The sequence below is a fragment of the Gracilinanus agilis genome, chromosome 4, assembly GCF_016433145.1.
Source record: "Gracilinanus agilis isolate LMUSP501 chromosome 4, AgileGrace, whole genome shotgun sequence".
Taxonomy (NCBI): domain Eukaryota; kingdom Metazoa; phylum Chordata; class Mammalia; order Didelphimorphia; family Didelphidae; genus Gracilinanus; species Gracilinanus agilis.
The window spans coordinates 394,550,180-394,571,055 of NC_058133.1; the positions used below are offsets into that span (position 1 = coordinate 394,550,180).

At 38.0% G+C, this 20,876-nt stretch overlaps 1 protein-coding gene across 7 annotated transcripts in view; it reads right to left on the reverse strand.

Annotated features, from left to right (window-relative positions):
- Positions 1-8,073: 8,073 nt before the first annotated feature.
- Positions 8,074-20,876, reverse strand: part of MAP7 (microtubule associated protein 7) — a 203,450-nt gene continuing 190,647 nt past the window's right edge. For 6 of the 7 annotated variants that reach the window (XM_044677080.1, XM_044677076.1, XM_044677073.1 and 3 more), the window contains one exon: positions 12,539-13,326. In XM_044677080.1, the coding sequence (XP_044533015.1) occupies positions 13,086-13,326 (241 nt within the window). In that variant the 3' untranslated portion in view covers positions 12,539-13,085. Of the gene's footprint in view, positions 8,874-12,538; positions 13,327-20,876 lie in introns of those variants that run through there. The other variant, XM_044677075.1, reaches the window with a different exon arrangement.

Genomic DNA, 20,876 nt, shown 5'->3' on the forward strand with positions numbered 1-20,876 from the left:
GCTACAATACTTAATATACTGGTTCCTGTTCCTTGAGTTGTACCTTCTGGTAGTCAACAGGTTAGGGAGCTCCTTACACATTCTACTCATGTGGAAAGTGAGATAGCAGAGAGATATCCCTGTGCTATATGTTGTTCTCCCTGCCTCTTCCCTCCAGTTGATTTTTAGCTCTCATAGACCCTCAAGATGATAGAATTCCAGAATTGGAAAATTAGCTGTTATAAATTTTATTTGCTTGCAACACCAAATTTAATTAGTGTGAGCTCAATTTTCCTTGTTTGTTGCCCATTCGGCATTGTTATTCATGCACAATTTTTAAAAAATACAGGGAAAAATCCAGAACTAACTTTAAATTGTGTAGTGAAGATGGAGAACCTGGATTTGGATTCTGTCTCCAATTCTACTTTTGTGACCTTAGGCAAGTCATTCATCTTCTCTGGACCTCAGTTTCCTTAGCTACAAAATAAAGGGGTTGAACTTGATAGCTTCTGAAGTGCTTCTAGCTTTTAATTCTGATTCCATTATCCAAGGTCATGTAGGGAAGCAATAATTACATGGAAGAATCCTGGAAAGGTGGGACAGTTAGGTGCTGAAGTATGTAGAATTCTGGACCTGGGATCAGGAAGATTCATTTTTTTGAGTTCAATTCTGGCCTCAGACACTTACTGGCTTTGTGACCTGTCACTTAGCCCTGTTGGCCTCAGTTTCCTCATCTGTAAAATGAGCTGGAGATGAAAATTGCCAACTACTTCAGTGTCTCTGCCAAAAAAAACTCCAAATGGGGCCATGAAGAGTTCGACACTATTGAACAACAAAACTTTCTCAGTCAGTCTGTCTCAATCAGGAGTTCTACCATCACAATCTTTGGGGTGATGCCCTTCACAGCCTAGGCAAAAGCCCACACCAAGTAATCTTCTCCAGGTAATTAGGGAAGCTCTTCCTAACCTTACATAGGTATTTCTGGAATCAGTGGGTGGACAAATGCCTTCAAGTACCTCTTTACACAGTAGTACAACAATAACAGTTCTTTGTAGAATCCCCTGCATTGCTGAACTGGTCCAATGGCTTAAGTGGGATACATTGGCAACTACCTCAAATGAGTTAATCTCTGCAAAGTGCTCCACAAATGTTCGAGTGCTATATAAATGTCAACTGTGATGATCCTTGGACATCACAGTTTACCTATTTACATATTTAGGCCCAACATAAGGCTAGCGTTGAATGAAGGTTAACAAGAGCTATGCACCAGAAGGGAGGAAAAAAAATCCCCAAATCAGATACAATAAAGATGACTGGCTGTGGTTATAATGGGAGGTAATTTTGGTTTTCTTTCACGTAAGTAATGAGATTTGAGTTTTAGTTTTTGGAAGTGATCTGATATTTAATTGGAACAGGGAACTCCCCATGAGAAAATGCCTTCAACTAGGAGAATTACATGAGATACTTTAAAGTGCCTAGCACAGTGCTTGGCACCCACTAGGTACTTAGTAAATGCCTGCTCCCTTGCTCCTTTCTCAGCAATGGGGGTCAATAATTACTTTGCAACTTAAAATCTTAGTTGTTTTGGGGGCATTGAGACATCAGATGATTTGCCCAGCATTACAAAGACAGCATGTATAAGAGATATGATATGAACTTAGGTATTCCTGGCACTGTATTCCAGCTCTCCATCCATAATAGATATTTTCTAATCTAGAAGTTGTTTTTGTTTTTTGTAATGGACTCCTTTGGCCATCTGATGACACCCAGAGACCTCTTCTCAGAATAATATTTTATTTTGATTTTTCTTCTTTTCTTTTCTTTTTCTATTATTCTTCTCAAAATAATATTTTATTTTTTTTCAGTTTTATTTGCATCAGCATGCAAAATGTGCTTCCACATTGATCATTGTTGTAAGAGCAAAGTCATCTATAACCCAAATCCCAAAACAAAATCCTAAATAAACTGATGAAAGACAACTCTATCAGTTCTTTCTCTGGAGATGGATAGCAGTACCCACCATGTCTTTCAGAATAACATTTTAAAGCATAAAATTAAATGTGTAAGACTACAAAGGAAGCCAATTATATTGAAATACACCTAAGGATAGATTCTCTGTCTATCGAAGCTCATGAACTCCATGTTAAGAACCCATATTCTAGTCTTTGCTGTCTCTACACAATTTTAAGAACCATAAATCATTTGTCAATTTGTGAACCAGCTCCTAGCTACCAACTGGGCACACAACTATTCACTTCAATGGGCTAGACATTTTGTTTGCCTTTGTTACAGAAGGACAGCCACTGTTTCACTTAGTACTTTCCTGCTTCTTCCCACAGGGCCCATAGTTCCCAGCAGGTTGGGTAGAAAGGATGAATTTAAGTCAGGTGCCAGTGACCCTGGCAAAGGCCAAAATGGTTTCATTTCCGGTTGCTTTGGTGATCCAAAATTTGGTTCTTCATGGCAAATACATTTCCAATTGTTTTCCTTCAGAGGTTATATATCTATTTACATCTGTCTGAGTGAAATGCCAAATGTGAAATGCCTTGAATAGGATTTCATCAGTGAGTCACTAAGCAAATACTGGGTCTCTAGACTCCATAATGCTGCCAAAAATTGTCGCTGGGAAAGCTCACTCTCTTAGGAATAATGGGCAAGGGAACAGATTTCAGGTTATTATTTAAATATTTAAATAAATTAACCTTGCAAATGAGACTTGCTTAGGAAAAATACATACAGCTGTGGCCAAGGTTTTTGTGGGGAGGAGGGAGTTGAAAATAAAGGCTAGAATGAGCATGGGAAAAAGGCAAGACAGGAGGTAGGGGGAATGAAAGTCTGACATTATGATAGAAAAGTCTGACAAACTGGTAGAAAAGACCCAGAGGGACAATAGACTTGGGAAAAATCTAAAAATCCTTGGTGTAATATAGGCCATCTGCACTAACAGCATTGATTCTAAGATGCAAGGTAAGGGTTTAAAAAAAAAGATTCAATATTGTATATTGGTTCCAAGGCAGAAGAGCAGTAAGGGCTAGGCAATGGGGGTTTAGTGTCCTGCCCAGGGTCAGTCAATGAGGAAGTGTCTGAGACCACAATGGAACCCCAGGACCTCTTATCTCTAGGCACCACTCTGAATCTCCTGAGTAGTAAGGACTAAGGGTTAAGTGACTTGCCTAGAGTCACAGCTGGCAAAGAAAATACATCTTTCTCCCCTCTTTGCAGAGGTAGAGGCCTGAAGCTATAGAATATTTTATATACTATTATCGTAATTGATATTTTAGCTGATTTTCTGTTTTGTACCCCCCTCCCCTTTTAAAATCTTTTTCTCAAAAGTATATGGGTAAGTGTTGATTGAGTCAACTAACAAACCCTTTAATCCATTTATCAGGTAAGAATAAATTTTGAACCCATTTGAGATATAAACTAGATGTTTCAAGGTTTCTCCTTGGCCTATGCCTTTTTTATGGGGTTGGTATAAACCAGGAAACTAATGTGGAACTGAGGATTCACGTGAATGGTGGGCTAGGAGAGAACAGCTCTGGCTTAAGCCCTCAGAATGAGTCACTTAGGAGGGGAAGAAGAAGCTGCTGTCCTAGGTCCTACTTTGTCTTCCCCATAACAACCATCTGGAAAAAGACCTTGTGCCTTTAAGGAGGCCAGAGGATTTGTATTTTTCCCATCATCATCCTGGTCCTAACAACATCCCTAGAACACCTAATGACAGTGTCTGTATCAGAACTCAATGAGGTAGACTGAATTCGATGAGCAAAGGCAGATTCAGAACTTTACAGGAGAGATGCCCAGGAGAACCATTACATTGGACCTAAGGGGCAAAGCTTGAGGATTCTAGCAAAAGAACTTTCCAGAGCAGCGTTAGACTCTTTGCTACAAGTGCCTAAGCACGCATCAACCTTCCCCTGAACTCACCTGGAATATGGAACTTCAGCAGGGTCTTGAAGGAAGTCTATAAGGAGAGGAAGGAGTATTGTCCAGGCATTGGGGGCAGTCACTCTAAAGGCATGGAGATGAAAGGCAGTCTGATGCTGACTTAGGTCTGATTTAATTAAGGAATCAACTTGAATTGTTGATTCCTGGCGCCCACACTTTAAATACATATCTATAAAATACCTAAATTTCCCTCTTACAAGTCAAAAGAGGAGTCTCATATATTTATCTATTCTCTTATTGAATTCCCACATACATAAATTTTAAAACTTTCCTACTCATTTCATATACACTTGTGAATTACACATTAAAGTGTCTGTTGGGGCACTTTAATAAATGCTTGCTGACTGATTAATTGAAGAAGGCTAATTTAACTTTATGCATGTCTATAATATAAACTAAAGACATTTTAATTTTTTGTTCATTAAATACTACTCCCCAGATCTCTTTTACTGGTTTAACCATCACTAATTTGCAAAAATGGCTACTCCCAAATGCTATTTGCTTTTAGTCAGAAACTTGTACTTTCAATGGAGTTCCTGGAATAGGAAGACCACATGGAATGTCTTTTGGGGGGTTCTTGGTAATTTCTTTTTTTGAAAAACCCTAACCTTCTGCCTTAGTATCAATTTTATGACAGAAGAGTAGTAAAGACTAGGTAAGCAGGATTAAGTGACTTGCCTAGGGTCATAAAGCTAGAAAGTGTCTGAAAGTTATATTTGAGTCCAGGTTCTCCTGACTCCAAGCCTATCTGCTCTATCCATTGGGCCACTTAGCTGCCCTGTAAATTTTCTTCATTGCCTTATCCATGTTCTTTTGGTCCTCCTTCAAAAAAATTCTCCAGTTGCATTTGCCTCTGTTGTATAGTAACACTTATGAACCACTTATGAAACCAATACATTCATAATAAGATGTTATGTTGATAATACAGAGATATTTGGGAAGCTGAAGAGATGGCCTGAAACTAGAAACCTGCAGGACTCACTCCTCCCACACACACAGGCTAGAGTGAGTAGGGAGGGGTAGGTACTCCTTACTCTTCACCCTTCCCACTAAGCAGTTGGAAATCAATTGGTAGTGGAGGCAAGACTGGTGTTGTTCTGGTAAAGCTCAGCAAGGCAAATCTCTAATAATGTTCAATTTCTCAACTTATATTCCCCACAGGTTTGACTGAGGGACAATAGGAGAAGCTTGATGTCTTGATGTTATCAAGGACAGACGAGGATCTAACTTCTTTGGCTGGCAACTGAAAGGAACCAAGCTTTATGGTAGCTGTGAGTATGCCCAAAATAATAGTCAGGCACAACTACTAAAAGATGAAGTTTTTACTGATAAAGAAGAAGGGAAGAGTAGGCAGGGAAGAGGTATCTAGGATTTGGATAAGATCTGGGAAGCCCTGAACTATTAGGTAGAAACTGTACCCCACCCCCTCCAGGAGGGAGTGGCAGACCTTTATATCTAGCTGGCCCTCAAAGCTTATAATAATCACTTCTAATATCTAAAATAACTAAATGAATAACAAAATACTATTGCAAGAAAGGTCTAATTCCACTAGACAGGCTAACTCCTGAGAAGAAACCAAAATGGCTTTTGCCACTATGGCCACCAAGGCAATCCCAAACTGGGACCAGCAAGCAAAGTGACCTGCTCACTCCAACCCCCAGGAATCAACTGTTTAACTGCTTTCAAACTGTCCCCTCACCCAGAGTTCTCTGGGGGGGGGTCCCCTGGAATTCTGGGTGAGGCTTGACCCTGTATCTTGCAGGAATTCTACCCTGCCATTTTCCATGTTACATAAGATGAAGAAACAAATTGTTGAAGGACTCTACATTAATCTGCGACATGAGAAGCAATGCCATGTGGTAGAAAGGGACAGGGGCAAGTACTGATACATGTAGATGGGGAGCTATGGCAAGTTGTTTCAACCCTCAATGTCTAAGGAATTCCTGTTAAGACTGAAAGGTATGGGGCAGGTAGTTGGCTCAGTGGAGTGAGAGTCAGGCCTATAAATGGAAGGTCCTGGGTTCAAATCTAACCTCAGACATTTCTTAACTGTGTTACCTAGGGCAAGCCACTAAACCCCCATTCTCTAGACTTTACTGCTCATCTCCCTTGGAACCAATACACAGCATTGAATCTAAGACAGAAAGTAAGGTTAAAAAAAAAAAAACTCTGAAAGGTACAAAAATGCTGTCAATCTCTATTGGTGAAGGGAGTTTCCACAAGAGGTGTTGGAAGCCATGGATGCCACTGAGAGAAACAGGGTCCTTTAATAGAGCCTTTTTCTCTGGATCCCATCAAAATATCAACGCAGCCAGGCAAGGCCGTGCGTTTTGATCTTTCTGCCCTGAAAGTCAGGATGCGGACAGGATGGTTTTATCTAAGATAAAAATCTGGACTCCTTTCTGTGATTCCTTTTATGATTCATACCTTTTCTTATTGGAAAACATTATAATACAATTTTCTAGGATAGCTTTAAGTTTTTAGTAAACCAGCAGTTAAAGAGTTAACGATTTTCCCCAAGCTGAAAAAGGCAGAAGCTGACCTAGCCCTGTATCTGTTTCCAGATAGCCCAAGGTCAAAGTAGGCAGAGTCAGACACACTCCACACAATTTTAAAGGCTCATTCTTTAATGTATCTTTCGAAGTATGGAAACTTTTATTAAAATATAATGTTAGATAAAATAAGTCTGAAATTTTTACCTTGGACCCTTGTCTCATCCTGACATAATCTATATGTGAAAAAATTTGTGTATGAATGAGATAATTCTATAACCTTGGTGTGTCTGTGCAGCTGTGAAACTTCATTGTGCTTTTGTGAGAACTGCTCTTTTTGAAATGGTATAAAATAAAAATGCTCAGAGACTTTTGGAGCAGCCATGAGCTAACTTTTGGCCGACTGTTCTCAATTTTCTTCTTCATCCTTATCGTCTGATGCCACTTCGGGCCACTCAAATCCTTGTCAATATAGAGCTGGTTCTCTGTAAAGAGGAGCTGATGAAATCACAGGTCTATATTGAAAAATAATGATGTAAATAATTTACATTTACATAGCATGTTAAGGTTTAAAAGGTACTTTAGAACATATGAGAAAGTTCTAAAGCAATCTCTGGAATAATATATGAATTAGATGGTTAAAATTTAAAAAAATGACTCAAATACAGTGCTTGAGCCTCTATGCTATACCAATTTAAAGAAGTAAAACTACATAATTTGGACAAATGTTCATTTAATATAACCTCTATATACATGGACAATGGGGAAAACCAGGAAAAAAGAAACTCAAGACTATTTTTAAAAATCTAAATCATAGAACATTACTATATTAATAGCATAGAAATAATTTTTTCTTATATACTAATAGACAACGTATTTCCCATATGATTTAAATAGTTTAATCTTTTTATAACGAAATTCACATCCAGTAGTGGCAACCAATTCAGAAGGGGGAAAAAAAATCAGTTTCTTTTCAAAGATTTCTCTTGAAAACAACTTGTTATAAAGTGGCTTATTAGTGTTTCCTGCATAATGGATCAATCATGAAGTTATAGAAACAAAAGGGGTGGAGGAGCAGCTGGGTATCTCAGTGGATTGAGAGCCAGGCCTAGAGACGGGAGGTCCTAGGTTCAAATCTGGCCTCAGACACTTCCCAGCTGTGTGACCCTGGGCAAGTCACTTAACCCCCATTGCCTAGCCCTTACCACTCTTCTGCCTTGGAGCCAATACACAAAGTAAGGGTTTAAAAAAAAAAAGCAAAAACAATAACAACAACAACAACAAAAACCAAAGAAACCAAAGAGTAAACTTTGGAGAAGTGGGGTAAACAGATTCAATGAGGTAGCCTGAGCTAAAACCATCTTGTAGACATGCCAACAGACTATTGAACAGCATAAACATCCTGGATAGCATTGCTCTGAAACAAACAACACCAAATTCTCCTTTCAATTAAAGAAAAATCCATTTGATTTTGATCCCATTCTCTTCCCCCACCTCCCCCACTCACATGATCTGATAAGGCAAGTCCAATCTATTCCTCCATCAGAAATGACAGAGGTAAAGATCTCAGAAATAACAGAAGTCCCAAATAATTGTTATCGGTGCTCAGAGAACAAGCAGCTTAAAAAACCAAGTTTACAATGGTCATTTGCCCCATTTTTCTAATTTATTTGATTTTTTTTAAAACTGGACAAACTTCATAAATACATTATTTAAGAGTACAGCAGATTATTTCTCATTCATGAAAAAATAATGCTTTCCATTTTTCACATTTTAAAATGTTTTTGTTTTCTCAAAAGAAGATTCAAGAAGAAAGTAATGATGGCTGAATTTACAGAATGTCCATGTAGGAGTTGCATTTACAAGAACCTGATACAGAAGCCTATCATTTGCCCCTACAAATAGAGCTCAGTGAAAATATTTAAACAAAACAGGCTTAATTTAAACACCACCTTCCCCCCATTAACTCTATTTGGGAGAGCAAGGAGGTATTTATTTTTTCAAGTATTAGATTTACAATTTTTTTGTTGCCAATTTTATATTATACCATTTAAAACCACGATGTCCACCTGAAAAATCATGCCTATCATTCCAGTTAGCCCATCCCTTTCAGATCCCAGTGCATTTGGTCTTTCAAAGAATGTAGAACATATTGATTTGCTAAGAAGGAGCACGTTTGGAAAAAGCCATTTAAAAGTGCCGAGTATATGAAGCATGACTTATTTTTTTTTCTATTGGCAAAAACTATTAGAAAGGCGGTCCAGTCTATTCCCCAAAGTTTCTTTAGCTGGTTTTGATAAAGTCTCTTCAAAAAGATATCCAAGAAATCTTTAGAAAACTGGAGAGAGGAAGGAAAAAAAATACTCCTTCATAGCATGGAAGGAATTCCATTAATTGTAGAAATGCTTATTAAACTTCACCTTTGGTTCTTCAGAAGAAATGGTCATATAACTTCTATATTAGGAGACAGGAAAAAGAAATATGTTATGAAAATCACATGAAAAACCTGTTCAAAGAACATAAAATCTACCAATAGGGTTCATACTTAAAGAAATAGCCCTTATTTTGTGTCTCAGTATTAACTCTAAGACAAAAGAATATGGGCTAGGCAACTGGGTTTAAATCACTTGCTCAGGGTCACACAGCGCGGAAGTATGAGGACAGTTTTGAACCCAGTCCTCCTGACTCCAGACCTGGCTATCCATTGCACCTCTTAGTTGCCCCTGAGTTCATACATACTTAACTTCAAATGATCTGCAACAACCACCAGGAAGACAAGGGATCTTTAATTTGTAAAACTATGTCATTTTATTGTTTATATATAACTAAACAAATAAAAAAAAGATATTTGTGGAGGAAATCCAAACTAGAAAAAGCCACAAAGGGGGCCCCAGTGCTAACAAGAGATGGGTATTGGATTAAGTGCCTAGAAAGGGTATTTCTCAGTAGACTTGAGAGAAAACCATTCATCTGAGACGTGTCTGGAACAGTGTTGCTTAAATTCAGTGATGGAATACTGGAATTCTTCTCTTTTTGATTCCATGCAAGAAGAAATTAGGAAATTGTCTATCACATAAGAAGGAATACTATTGGCTCCTAATGATTTAATAGACAATGAAGTTGAAGAAGAAAGTGATTTGTTGCCCTTCTATTTAGCACATTCAATGGCTCTTTTCCAGTTTTTATCCTCCTTGACCCCTCAGAATCACTTGACATTGTCCACCATGCCCATTTTCGTTGGCTTCAAAAACACTCTCTGCTTATTTTTCTTGCCTGCCTGATTGTCCCTTTTCTCTCTCTCTTCTCCCTCCTCATCCTAACATAAAGGTCCTGTCCTTGGCTCATTTTTCTCCCTATTTCTATCTTTCTTGTTAACTTCATTTACTCTCTTGCCTTCAGGTCTCTCCTCTCTGCAGTTCATTCCCAAATATCTCTCACTCATCCTCCCACTCTCTTCCCCAAGCTACACTTCTTCATCTCTAGTTGCCTTCAGGACATTTCTATCTACTTGGATTTTTAAAGGACATTTCCCAGGTCCAAAGCTGAGCTCATCTTCTCTCCTCCCTTATACAATTATGTATCAATCCCCATTGATCCTCTCTGTACAATATAGCTTACATTTGTCTATCTCTTCTCTTTCTGTTGTCAGCATCCTGATGTATAGGTCCTCATTCCTGCGTGCCTAGCGGGCTCTAATAATTCCCCTAATCTTCTCATTTTTCTCCCTCTTTCTTCATACAGCTCACAGACTGGTGTTCCTTATGCAGAGATCTAATCATGTTCCTTGGTTCAAAACCCTGCTGACTAAGTAAAAGTCAGCTTCTTTAGTCTGGCATTCAAGGCCCTCCCGAATCTGATGCCACTCTATTTTTCTAGACTTACTTTATATATTCTATTCTCCAGCCAAACTTAGTTATGCTCTGTACCCCATGCATGGAACTTTTGGGCTTCTGTTTTTCTTTGCTCATTCTCGCCACTCTTTCAAAACAGATACACACCCAAATTCTTGTCCATTATAGCTTTCCTGCCCTGACTGTTCTAGCCTATTTTTTTTCTTTTCTTCCTCTGACCTTGTTGAGTACTTTGCCTGTACTTTGGTGTGTACTTATGTGTCATTTGGCTTTATGCTTATTTGTGTTATATCCTTGGGTGACAATATAGACTCCCTAAAGTCTTACAGAAACCTGGGAATATCTCTGGTGCTCTGTGGGGCAAGATGTAGAACAATATATGTTTGTCAAACTGTTTTGTGTAATTTTGTTTTTCAAAGACTTCAGTTTCAAGTCCACGTCAAACTTATTTCAGCAGGATAAACATCCCTGATTATATCAGCTTTCTTCGCAGTGGGTCAAGGTTCACATATGAGATGGTACAAAGCCATCTGCCTGCGCAGAAAGGTAAACAGAAACTAAAGAAAGCTTAAAAGGAAAGGAATACAGCAATTTGTCTATTTGTTCTTTATTTTTTTGGGGGGGGTGGGGAGTGGGTGGGTGGGGGAGAAAACAAGGGGACCAAATCTGTGATTTCATTGGCTTAGGGAACTCTCCATGGAGAAACTTCTCCAACCAATCCAGATTGACACTACTCTTGAAAATTTAGATTCTTAGTTGTCTGAAGTATAGGACCACACAGCCAGCAGGTTATCAGAGGGAAGGTTTGAACCCAGATCTTTCTGATTCTGAGGCTAGCTCTCTACTCACTATATTACACATTGCCTCTATAATTCAGGTTTTTTTAAAAACCCTTACTTTCAGTCTTAGAATCGATACTGTGTATTGGTTCTGAGGCAGAAGAGTGGTAAAAGCTGGGCAGTGGGGATTAAGTGACTTGTCCAGGGTCACACAGTTAGTAAGTGTCTGAGGCCAGATTTGAATCTTGGACCTCCTATCTTCAGACTTGCCTTTCTATCCACTGAGCAACCCAACTGCTCTTAATCCACTTACTCTCAAAGCCACAATGATGGGTTTGACTATATGACTGTCACCGTCATACAATGGGCTGTGTCACCTGCTGGGTGCTGACAGGAACCACTTGGGGCTGAGCCAAGACATATGATGTACCAAATAACATGACCCTGACTTTCTAAATGCTGCTCCCTCTGAGCAAAGGCTTCTGACTATCCATGAGCCTTAGAGACTGTGGCATGGACAGAGGCAGGTACTTTCAATAGCACTTACAACTTCTAATCAAGGGGCAGATTTCATAGCTATTTAGTGTAGTCACTTAGCTACATCTTCTCCCAAAACCCTGTTCAAATAACTTCAAATCTGGCACAAGGATTCATAAACTGTTAAATTCAAATGATCTATTCCAATCACCATGGAGGCAGGTTATAGTTTTTGCTTTAAACTTGTAAGATTCACATCATTTCAGAGTCCACATTACATCCACATCAAAAGGATGGGAATTTCTTTGTGGCTTTTGACCTTTGAAAATGAAGGAAAAATAAAATCTATATGGGGAATAACTCTGGTAAGAGGAAAGGAGGTTTCAGTGGTCCATGATGGCTCTGAACAGTTGTCATGCTGAAAAGTGAGTGGATGTTCTCTGGCTTTAAAAGGATAATACTAGAAACAGAATTTGAGCGCTGGAACGATCCTCACCTCACAGACACCTAGTCTTTCCATCCACGAAAGGAATTCTCACTACAACGTAGTCAATAAGTAGTTGTCCCACTTCTACTGAAAGCCTTCAGAGAAGGGAGAACCCAGCACTTATCCAGGTAATCCGTTCCACTAATTGTTGGGCAATATTTCTTGATAACAAGTCTAAATTTTGCCCCGCCCTAGCCATTTTCAGTCACTGTTCATGGAAACTAACCCAATCCCTCCTCCATAACCGTCCTTCAAATTCCTAAGGACGGTTGTCATAATCCTTCTGAGTTTTCTACTCTCCAGACTTTATAGCTACAGGTAGAAGTAGCAAGAAGCAGATTTCAGGTGAGTATACAAGGAAGACAGAGTAAGCCCAAAATAAGCTTTCAAACAGTGAATTTCTCATCAGAAATATTCAGTTTAAGCAGAGACTGAATAAGTGAATATAATTTAATTCAATTTAACAAACATTTATTAAGCCCTCTATGTGCCAGGTGCTGAAGATACAAAGACAAAAATAAAACAGTCCTTGCCTTCAAGAAGCTTACATTCTCTTAGGGGGTGTACAATAGTTTAGTCTAAAACAAGATAGGGAGTCAAAGGAGGAAGGGAGAGATTCAGGGTGCTTTGAAAATTAGAGGATGGAGAGGAAATGCTAACACTAGGTTGAATCCAAGAGGGCTTCATGGAGTAGGTACCACCTGAGCTAAAATTTAAAGGAAAAGAAGGATTACCAAAGACAGTGATGAGGAGGCAATTGTTTTCCAGGCTTGGATAAAACAGCTTGTGCAAATACATGAAGGCACAGATAGAGCAGGGATTCCTGCTTTGAACAGGAGGTTAGTCGAGACTTTAGAGGTCATTCATTCATTTTTACTGGATGTCCATTACAACAATTTTCAGTGGAGTTTACAAAGTCACTCTGTTTCCAACACAAATTTATAGAAGCTTTGAACTCCAATCTAGGAGCCCCTTTGGGTAACACTCAGGGGCAGAGCGTATAGTCTCCATACCTTACATAAGGTACCAGGCAATTGATTTTTCAGTTTTCTGACAATTGCAACAACTGGTCCTAGGCAAACTTACCTGCTGTTTGCTGTGTTTGAACACTATCTACCTGAGGCAATGGCCCAAGAGTTCCCTTATCATCAAAGGCTAAAATTGGATTCAAAGGAATTTCTGGGCTTCCATCACTGTCCGTGATATCCAATCTGGATGGTTTAGATCCGATGGGTAAGTTTATAATTTCTTCAAAGGTGTCATTCTGAAGAGACACTCCATTTTCATTTGGTTGATTTTCAGTATTGAGGGTACTAGAAAACATGGAAAAGGACACAGTAAAAGAAGATTTAATGTGGAAACTAAAACAGACATTTCTTTTTTAGGGCAGCCAACTACTGATTCCTTAAAAAGACATTTTTGTAATATTATTCATTATTTTATTAATAGTATAAAGAGTAATATCTGCCAGATTTTTATTTTTCTTTGAATTACATTTCTGCTTTTTCACAAAGGATCATACATTTGGAGCTGGAAAAGACTTCAGAGTTGAGTCTAATGTTAGGTTCTTACCCCTTACCTTCTGTCTTAGAATCAATACTAAGTAAGGGCTAGGCAATGGGGGTTAAGTGACTTGCCCAGAATCACACAGCTAGGAAGTGTCTGAGGCCAGATTTGAACCCAGGGTCTGGGTTCTCTATCCTCTATCCTCATCTCTAGGCCTGGCTCTCAATCCACTGAGCTACCCAGCTGCCCCCATAATCTTCTTATTTTCCAGATGAGGAAACTGAAAGCTAGGGAGATGAAATGACTTTCTTTGTGTCACTCAAATCATTAAGCATCAGAGCCACAATTCAAACCTATGTCATGTCCTTCCCATTGTACCATAATGCCTCTCTTTCAGGCCCACATTTGAATTGTGATTTTCAGCATGCTAAGGAACTTGCTCAAACCCATGATCATAGCAATCATAACAATGAACACAATTCTGTATTTTAAAAACATGTGCTTTTCAAAGCATTTCCTGTGAAATAAGGCATGCAACTGTTTTTAGTCCCATTTTATAGAGAATTGGTCACACCATGATTTCTTGTTGGAGTCAAGACTTCAACCCAAATTTCTTGGGTTGCAACATAGTCAAATGCATGATCCTTGACTCTTGAGTCTAGTGTTATTTTCATGGTACCACACATTGGTCACTTGATGTTTTTCAAGCTATTCAAGAAAACCAGATGCTTGAAACTACATAATAATCTCTTCATTTCTATTTAACTCTCTACCCCCCTCCCCAGTTTATTTATAAAACTCTACTGGCAAGGGCTAGGCAATTGGGGTTATATAACTTGCCCAGTTTCACACAGCTAGGAAGTGTTCAGAAGAGACCAGATATGAGCCCTTGTCTTGACTCCAGGCTTGGTTCTCTATCCACTGTGCCACCTCGCTGTCCCCACTCCCCCTTTTAAATCTACCTTACTATTATCTTTCCCAATACTCTGAGAAGAACACTACCCTCTGGCTATTTATTCTCAGAGCTATATTTAACCCTTTTCTTTTCTATGATCCAGAGTTAAGTGGTCACAACCAAATTCTATCACTTTTCTCTCTAAATAATCTCAGTTCCCCACATTCTTCTCAATTCCCACTGGCAAAGTTCTGAAGTAGGAACTAGTCAGCCATTTCAAGTTATAACCCAATACCTTTTCTCTAAAATGTTGTAGAAAAACAGATCTTTCTGGAAAGGCATTCTGATCATGTCTTTCTCCTGCTCAACATCATCCCCCATTTATATCTATCCACTGGGAGCAGAATCTAGACCAGGCATTTATGTGCCCTAGTCCAGGTTTGAAAACTGGGTTCCCAGTAAGTTACTGTCCACCAAAGACTGAATCTTGATGGCAATTTGACAACACAAAGCAAATACCAACATGCTATGAGAAAGGAATTTTCTGATGTTAAAAATGTGCATATAAAAATGTAGTATTAAAAAGCAACCTTCACTGCATCTGTCTGCTGGGTGTCATATATCCCCTACTCCTAGTTCCAGCCTTGCCCAAAACATAAGAGTTGGATTTCTAATTGTTCTTCACCTTAAGATTTCCAGGTAGTAGCCCATTTTCCTTGGCCCCCATCCCCTCCTCTGTCACTACCCCTAGCCTGCCCTAGCTTGGGTTCCCCACTTATCCCTCCCATGGGGTGTCCTCTAATAGGAACAAAAGAGTTGTTCATTCCTGACTGGTTTCTGAATGAGAACAAATACTGCTGTGTTTCTATTGATCATGGTACTTTAAACTAGATTACCAAAGCAACTATTTCTTCCCTTCCATCCTTCTTCTCTCCCCATCCCAAAAGTCTATAGAAGGGACTCCAGGAACTAGATAGTGCCACTTTCTTACTTGGCAAATGGATGGGATCTTTGTCCAAGTCCTGGGCAGAAAAGAGGGGCCCATATAAATATGAGATTTTTTTGGCCAATTACTAAAGATAAGTATCACTGAGCACTTAAGCAAGAATAATATAAACTAAAACTTTGTAGACCTTTAGACTCAGTAATGCTGGGTCTGTTTTCCAAGGAGATCAGGGAAAAAAGAAAAAGAACCTATATGTTCCAAAATAGTCATGGCAGCTCTTTGTGGTGGCAAAGGAAATTGAGGGGGATATCCATCAGTTGAAGAATAGCTGGACAAATGGTGGTATATGGTGGTGATGGAATAGTCTTGCACCATTAAGAAACAATGAGCAGGCTAATATTTTTTAAAAATTGGAGAGATTTATATGAAGTAGTGAAGAGTAAAACAAGTAGAACCAAGAGAACGTTATATACAGCTACAGAACTAATGTCTGAAGAATAACTTCTGCATGTTCATCTCCAAGGAATGAACTGGAAAAATAGAAACACAAAAGATACAATCTATATATACATATGTGTTTGTTGGGTGTTACCTTCTGTGGTATGGGGAGGAAGGGGCTGAGATATCTGGGAATAAATCCTGTTAAATAAAAAATTTTTAAAAAGTTATATACTAGAGAAAATATAATGTAATTTTGGCAAGAGAAATTATATTTGACAAATCTATTCAAAGTCCTTGGAGGAGTAAATAAGCACATGAACAAGGCCTTTAACAGAGTTTCACAACAAAAGCTATTTTAAAGGAAAATAGTAGCACTGGAATTGTGGTGAATATTCTTCCTACTCCCTCATGATAGATAGGCTTGGGATAGGATACAAAAGGATATATGACATTTGATTTGATTTATTTTTTAATATTTTTATTTGGAATATTTTCCCATAGTTACATGTTTCATATTCTTTCCCTTTCCCCAACCTCCCTAACCCCCCTAAGCTGACACACAATTGACATTTTATTTTTAAGGGATAATTAGCCCTTGTTTTTTGAGGGAAACTCTTCAAGAAGAAATTCTGAAAACAAAAGCAGAAGTTATTCTGAAGAGAAGAAAAAAAGGGAGTTGATTTGGATATGCAGGGAACTCACTGACCAAACTCAGATTAAAAAACCAAAAAACCCAACATATATAAAGGATGGAAGAGAGCCAATAACCAAGGATAAATACAAAAGAGAATAAAGATCTTGTAAAAAATTGTGCCAACTGAAGTAAATAATGGTTTGCTAATCTAACAATCAATTGAGCAAATGCTTGTTAGGTACCCAAGAAGTGTCGGGCACAGAGATGAGCATTCATGATACAAAGACAAAAATGTCCTTGTCCTCAAGGGGCTTACATTTTATTGGGAGGAGACAACCCATATGTAGATGGAGAATATATAAAAAAAATCAAGCTATATTCAGGAGGGAGGGCAATCATGGGAACCAGTTATTAGAAGTACTCAAATCAGATTTCGAATGAAAGGAGAGACCCTAATGCGTAGGAGTGAAGAGGGATGAGGCATGGAGGTTCTAGGCATGGTGATGGGAGATGAGGTTTCCCATTCCAGAAACAAAACATAAAATACAGCATGGCTGGACCACCTTAAAGGGGAGAGAAAAAATGTGCAAGGAGATCACAAAAGTTGTTTGGGGTCTGGTTACAAAAAGCTTTAAATGCCAGCTTTTCATCTGATCATAGAGATAACAGGGAAATACTGTCATTTAATTGAGTGAGGAGAGGGGCAGGGTGGCAAGCTAACATGCCCATGGCTGTACTTTAGAAAGATCACTAGCAATTGTGTGGAGGGAGTGGGATAGGGAGATAGGAAAGACAAAAGCTAAATAGAAGACCAGGTGAGAGATGCCAAGAGATAGAAATGACAAAGATTTGACAATTGTTGGCAAGAGTGAAGAGAGGAGGGCAAGGGGTGAGGCGCTGAATGTGAGAATAAAACTGCAACCTGAGTGACTAGAAAGATGATGATGATGATGTTTTTAGCAATAATGGGAAAGGAGCAATGAGGTAGCTCAATAGACAGAACACCAACTCTTGAATCCAGAGGACCTGGGTTCAAATGTGGCATCAGAGACTTCCAGCTGTGTGACCCTTGGCAAGTCACTTAACCCCATTTACCTAGCCCTTACCTTTCTATCTTAAGAGTTGTTACTAAGACAGTAAGAGTTGAAACAACAATATACATTACAACAACAATAATGATAGGGAAGCTAGAAGAAGGGCAAGTTTCTTGGGGAAAAAGAATGAATTCTGTTTTGAACTAGGAATTTGATATAGGGGTATTCAAAAACACTATATTTGGCAATTTGTGGGAGAGCAATTTGGGCCAGAAATGCAAATATGGGAATCATCTGCACAGAGAGATGATAGTTGAACCCAGATTATAATAGCCTCAGATCATAACAGGAATTGTACTCTAACTGCAAAGAAGGACAATAGATTTTTTTTTCTCCTCTTAAAGCTATGTTGGAAGTTTAAGGTATATGGAATGATGAAAACAGATGATGGAAAAGAAGACAAAACCACTCAACTCTTTATTTTGCTTGTTTTTTCTTGGAAGCAGAATGATTGTTATTTTTTAAATAATATTTTTCCTCCAATTACATATAAAAACAATTTTTAAACTTTTTTAAAATTTTTGAGTTTAAATTTTTCTCTCTCACTCTCCCCCCCCTTCCTGAGATGGTAAGCAATCTATTTTACATGTGCAATCATGTAAAACATTTTTCCATATTAATCATTTTGTGGAAGAGAGCTTGAACCAAAAAAAAAAAAGAGAAGAATATAAAATAGAATATGTTTTCGTCTGTATTCAGACTCCATCAGACTCTGGAGCTGGATGGTATTTTTCATCATGACTCTTTGGGATTGTCCCAGATCAGTGATCTGGGTTGAGAATTGGTAGGCAATTCACAGTTGTTCATCATACAATATTGCCATTACTGTGTACAATGTTCTTTCTGGTTCTGTTCATTTTGCAACAATTCATTAAGTTTTTTGCATTAAAAAAATCATCCTACTTGTCATTTCTTTCTTTTTTTCTGAGTAAAGGTAGGTTCATTTATTTATTTATATTGATTTTTTTACCAGTTTGCTTATTTATTATTATTATTATCATTATCATTATTATTATTATTATAATATTTTCTCATGGTTACATGATTCATGAACACCCCCCGGTCCTGCTTCCTCCTCTCCCCTCCCAAAGCTGACAAGCAGTTGCACTGGGTTATACATGTGTCACTTGTTTAAAACCTATTCCCATGTTACTTGTATTTACAGTAGAGTTATTCTTTGACATCAAAACCCTAATCACATTCCTATCACACTACATGTTCGATGACATATTTTTCTAATGCATTTCTGGTTCTACAGTTCTTTCTCTGGATGTGGATAGTGTTCTTTCTCCTAAGTTCCTCTGGATTGTCCTGGGTCATTGCATTGCTGCTGGTAGAAAAAGTTCATTACATTTGATTGTGCCATAATGTATCAGTCTCTGTGTACAATGTTCTCCTGGTTCTGTTCTTTTCGCTCTGCATCAATTCCTTGAGGTCATTCTAGTTCATATGGAATTCCTTAATTTCTTTATTTCTTTTAGCACAATAATATGCCATCACCATCAGATAACACAATTTATTTAGCCATTCCTCAAATGATAGACAACCTCTCATTTTCCAATTTTTTGCCACCACAAAGAGCACAGCTATAAATATTTTTGTACAAGTATTTTTCCTTATTATCTCTTTGGGGGTACAAACCCAGCAGGGGTATGGCTGGATCAGAGGGCAGGCAGTCTTTTAAAGCTCTTTGGGCATAGTTCCAAATTTCTCTTCAGAATGGTTGTACCAGTTCACAACTCCACCTGCAGTGTATTTGTGCCCCAGTTTTGCCACATCCCCTCCAACATTTATCACTTTCCTTTGCTGCCATATTGGCCAATCTGCTAGGTGTGAGGTGGTACTTCAGAGTTGTTTTAATTTGCATTTCTCTAATCAGAAAGGATTTAGAACGCTTTTTCATGTGCTTATTGATAGTTTTGATTTTATCCTGTGAAAACAGCCTATTCATGTCCCTTGCCCATCTATCAATTGGGGAATGGCTTGATTTTTTGTACAACTGATTTAGCTCCTTATGAATTTGAGTAATTAGACCTTTGTTAGAGGTTTTTGTTATAAAAATGTTCTCCCAGTTTGTTGCTTTCCTTCTAACTTTGGTTGCATTGGTTTTGTTTATAAAAAAAACTTTTAAATCTGATATAATCAAAGTCATTCATTTTACATTTTGCAATATTCTCTATCTCTTGCTTGGTCTTAAACTCCTTCCTTTCCCACAGATTTGACAATTATACTATTATATGTTCACCTAATTTATGTATGTTTTCACTCTTTAAGACATTTACCCATTTTGAATTTATCTTGGTATAGGGTGTAAGATGTTGATCTAAACCTAATTTTCCCCATATTATTTTCCAATTTTCCCAGGAGTTTTTGTCAAATAGTGGGTTTCTGTTCCCAAAGCTGGGATCTTTGGGTTTATCATCCACTAGCTTACTGAGGTCATTTACCAAGTCTATTCCATTGATCCTCCCTTCTGTCTCTTAGCCAGTACCATATTGTTTTGATGACCACTGCTTTATAGTACAGTTTAAGATCTGGTACTGCTAGGCCCCCATCCTTCACATTTTTTAATTAGTTTCCTTGATATTCTTGATATCTTGTTCTTCCAAATGAACATTGTTATAATTTTTTCGAATTCATTAAAAAAGTTTTTTGGTGGTTTGATAGGTATGGTACTAAATAAGTAAATTAATTTGGGTGAGATTGTAATTTTTATTATATTAGTAGCTCATCCTACTCATGAGCAATTAATGTTTTTCCAATTATTTAGGTCTAGTTTTAATTGTGTGGAAAGTGTTTTGTAGTTGTGTTCATATAGTTCTTATGTTTGTCTTGATTTGTCTTTAGATTCCTAAATATTTTATATTGTCTAGAATGATTTTAAATGGAATTTCTCTTTCTAACTTTTGCTGCTGAGTTGTGTTGGAAATATATAGAAATGCTGATGATTTATGAGGGTTTATTTTGTATCCTGAAACTTTGCTAAAGTTGTTGATTATTTGCACTAGCTTTTCAGTTGATAGTCTAGAATTCTTTAAGTAGTAACATATGATGTATATTTGATATGATGTATACATAAATGTGATGATATGTAATGATATGTATGCATATGAATGAAATGTAAAAAATCAATCAAGGGTTGAAAGAGGGTTGCTTGCACTAAGAGAAAAGGGAAGGGAGAAAAAGAATGGGGTAAATTATATAACATAGAGGGGGGAGGATAAGGGTGATAATGGGCAATGCTTAAATTTTACTCTCTTTGTAACTAGCTCAGAGAGGGGAAAAAATATACATAATGCGTTAGAGCTGGGACACAACAAAAGAGCTAGAATGATGGGCCACATCTC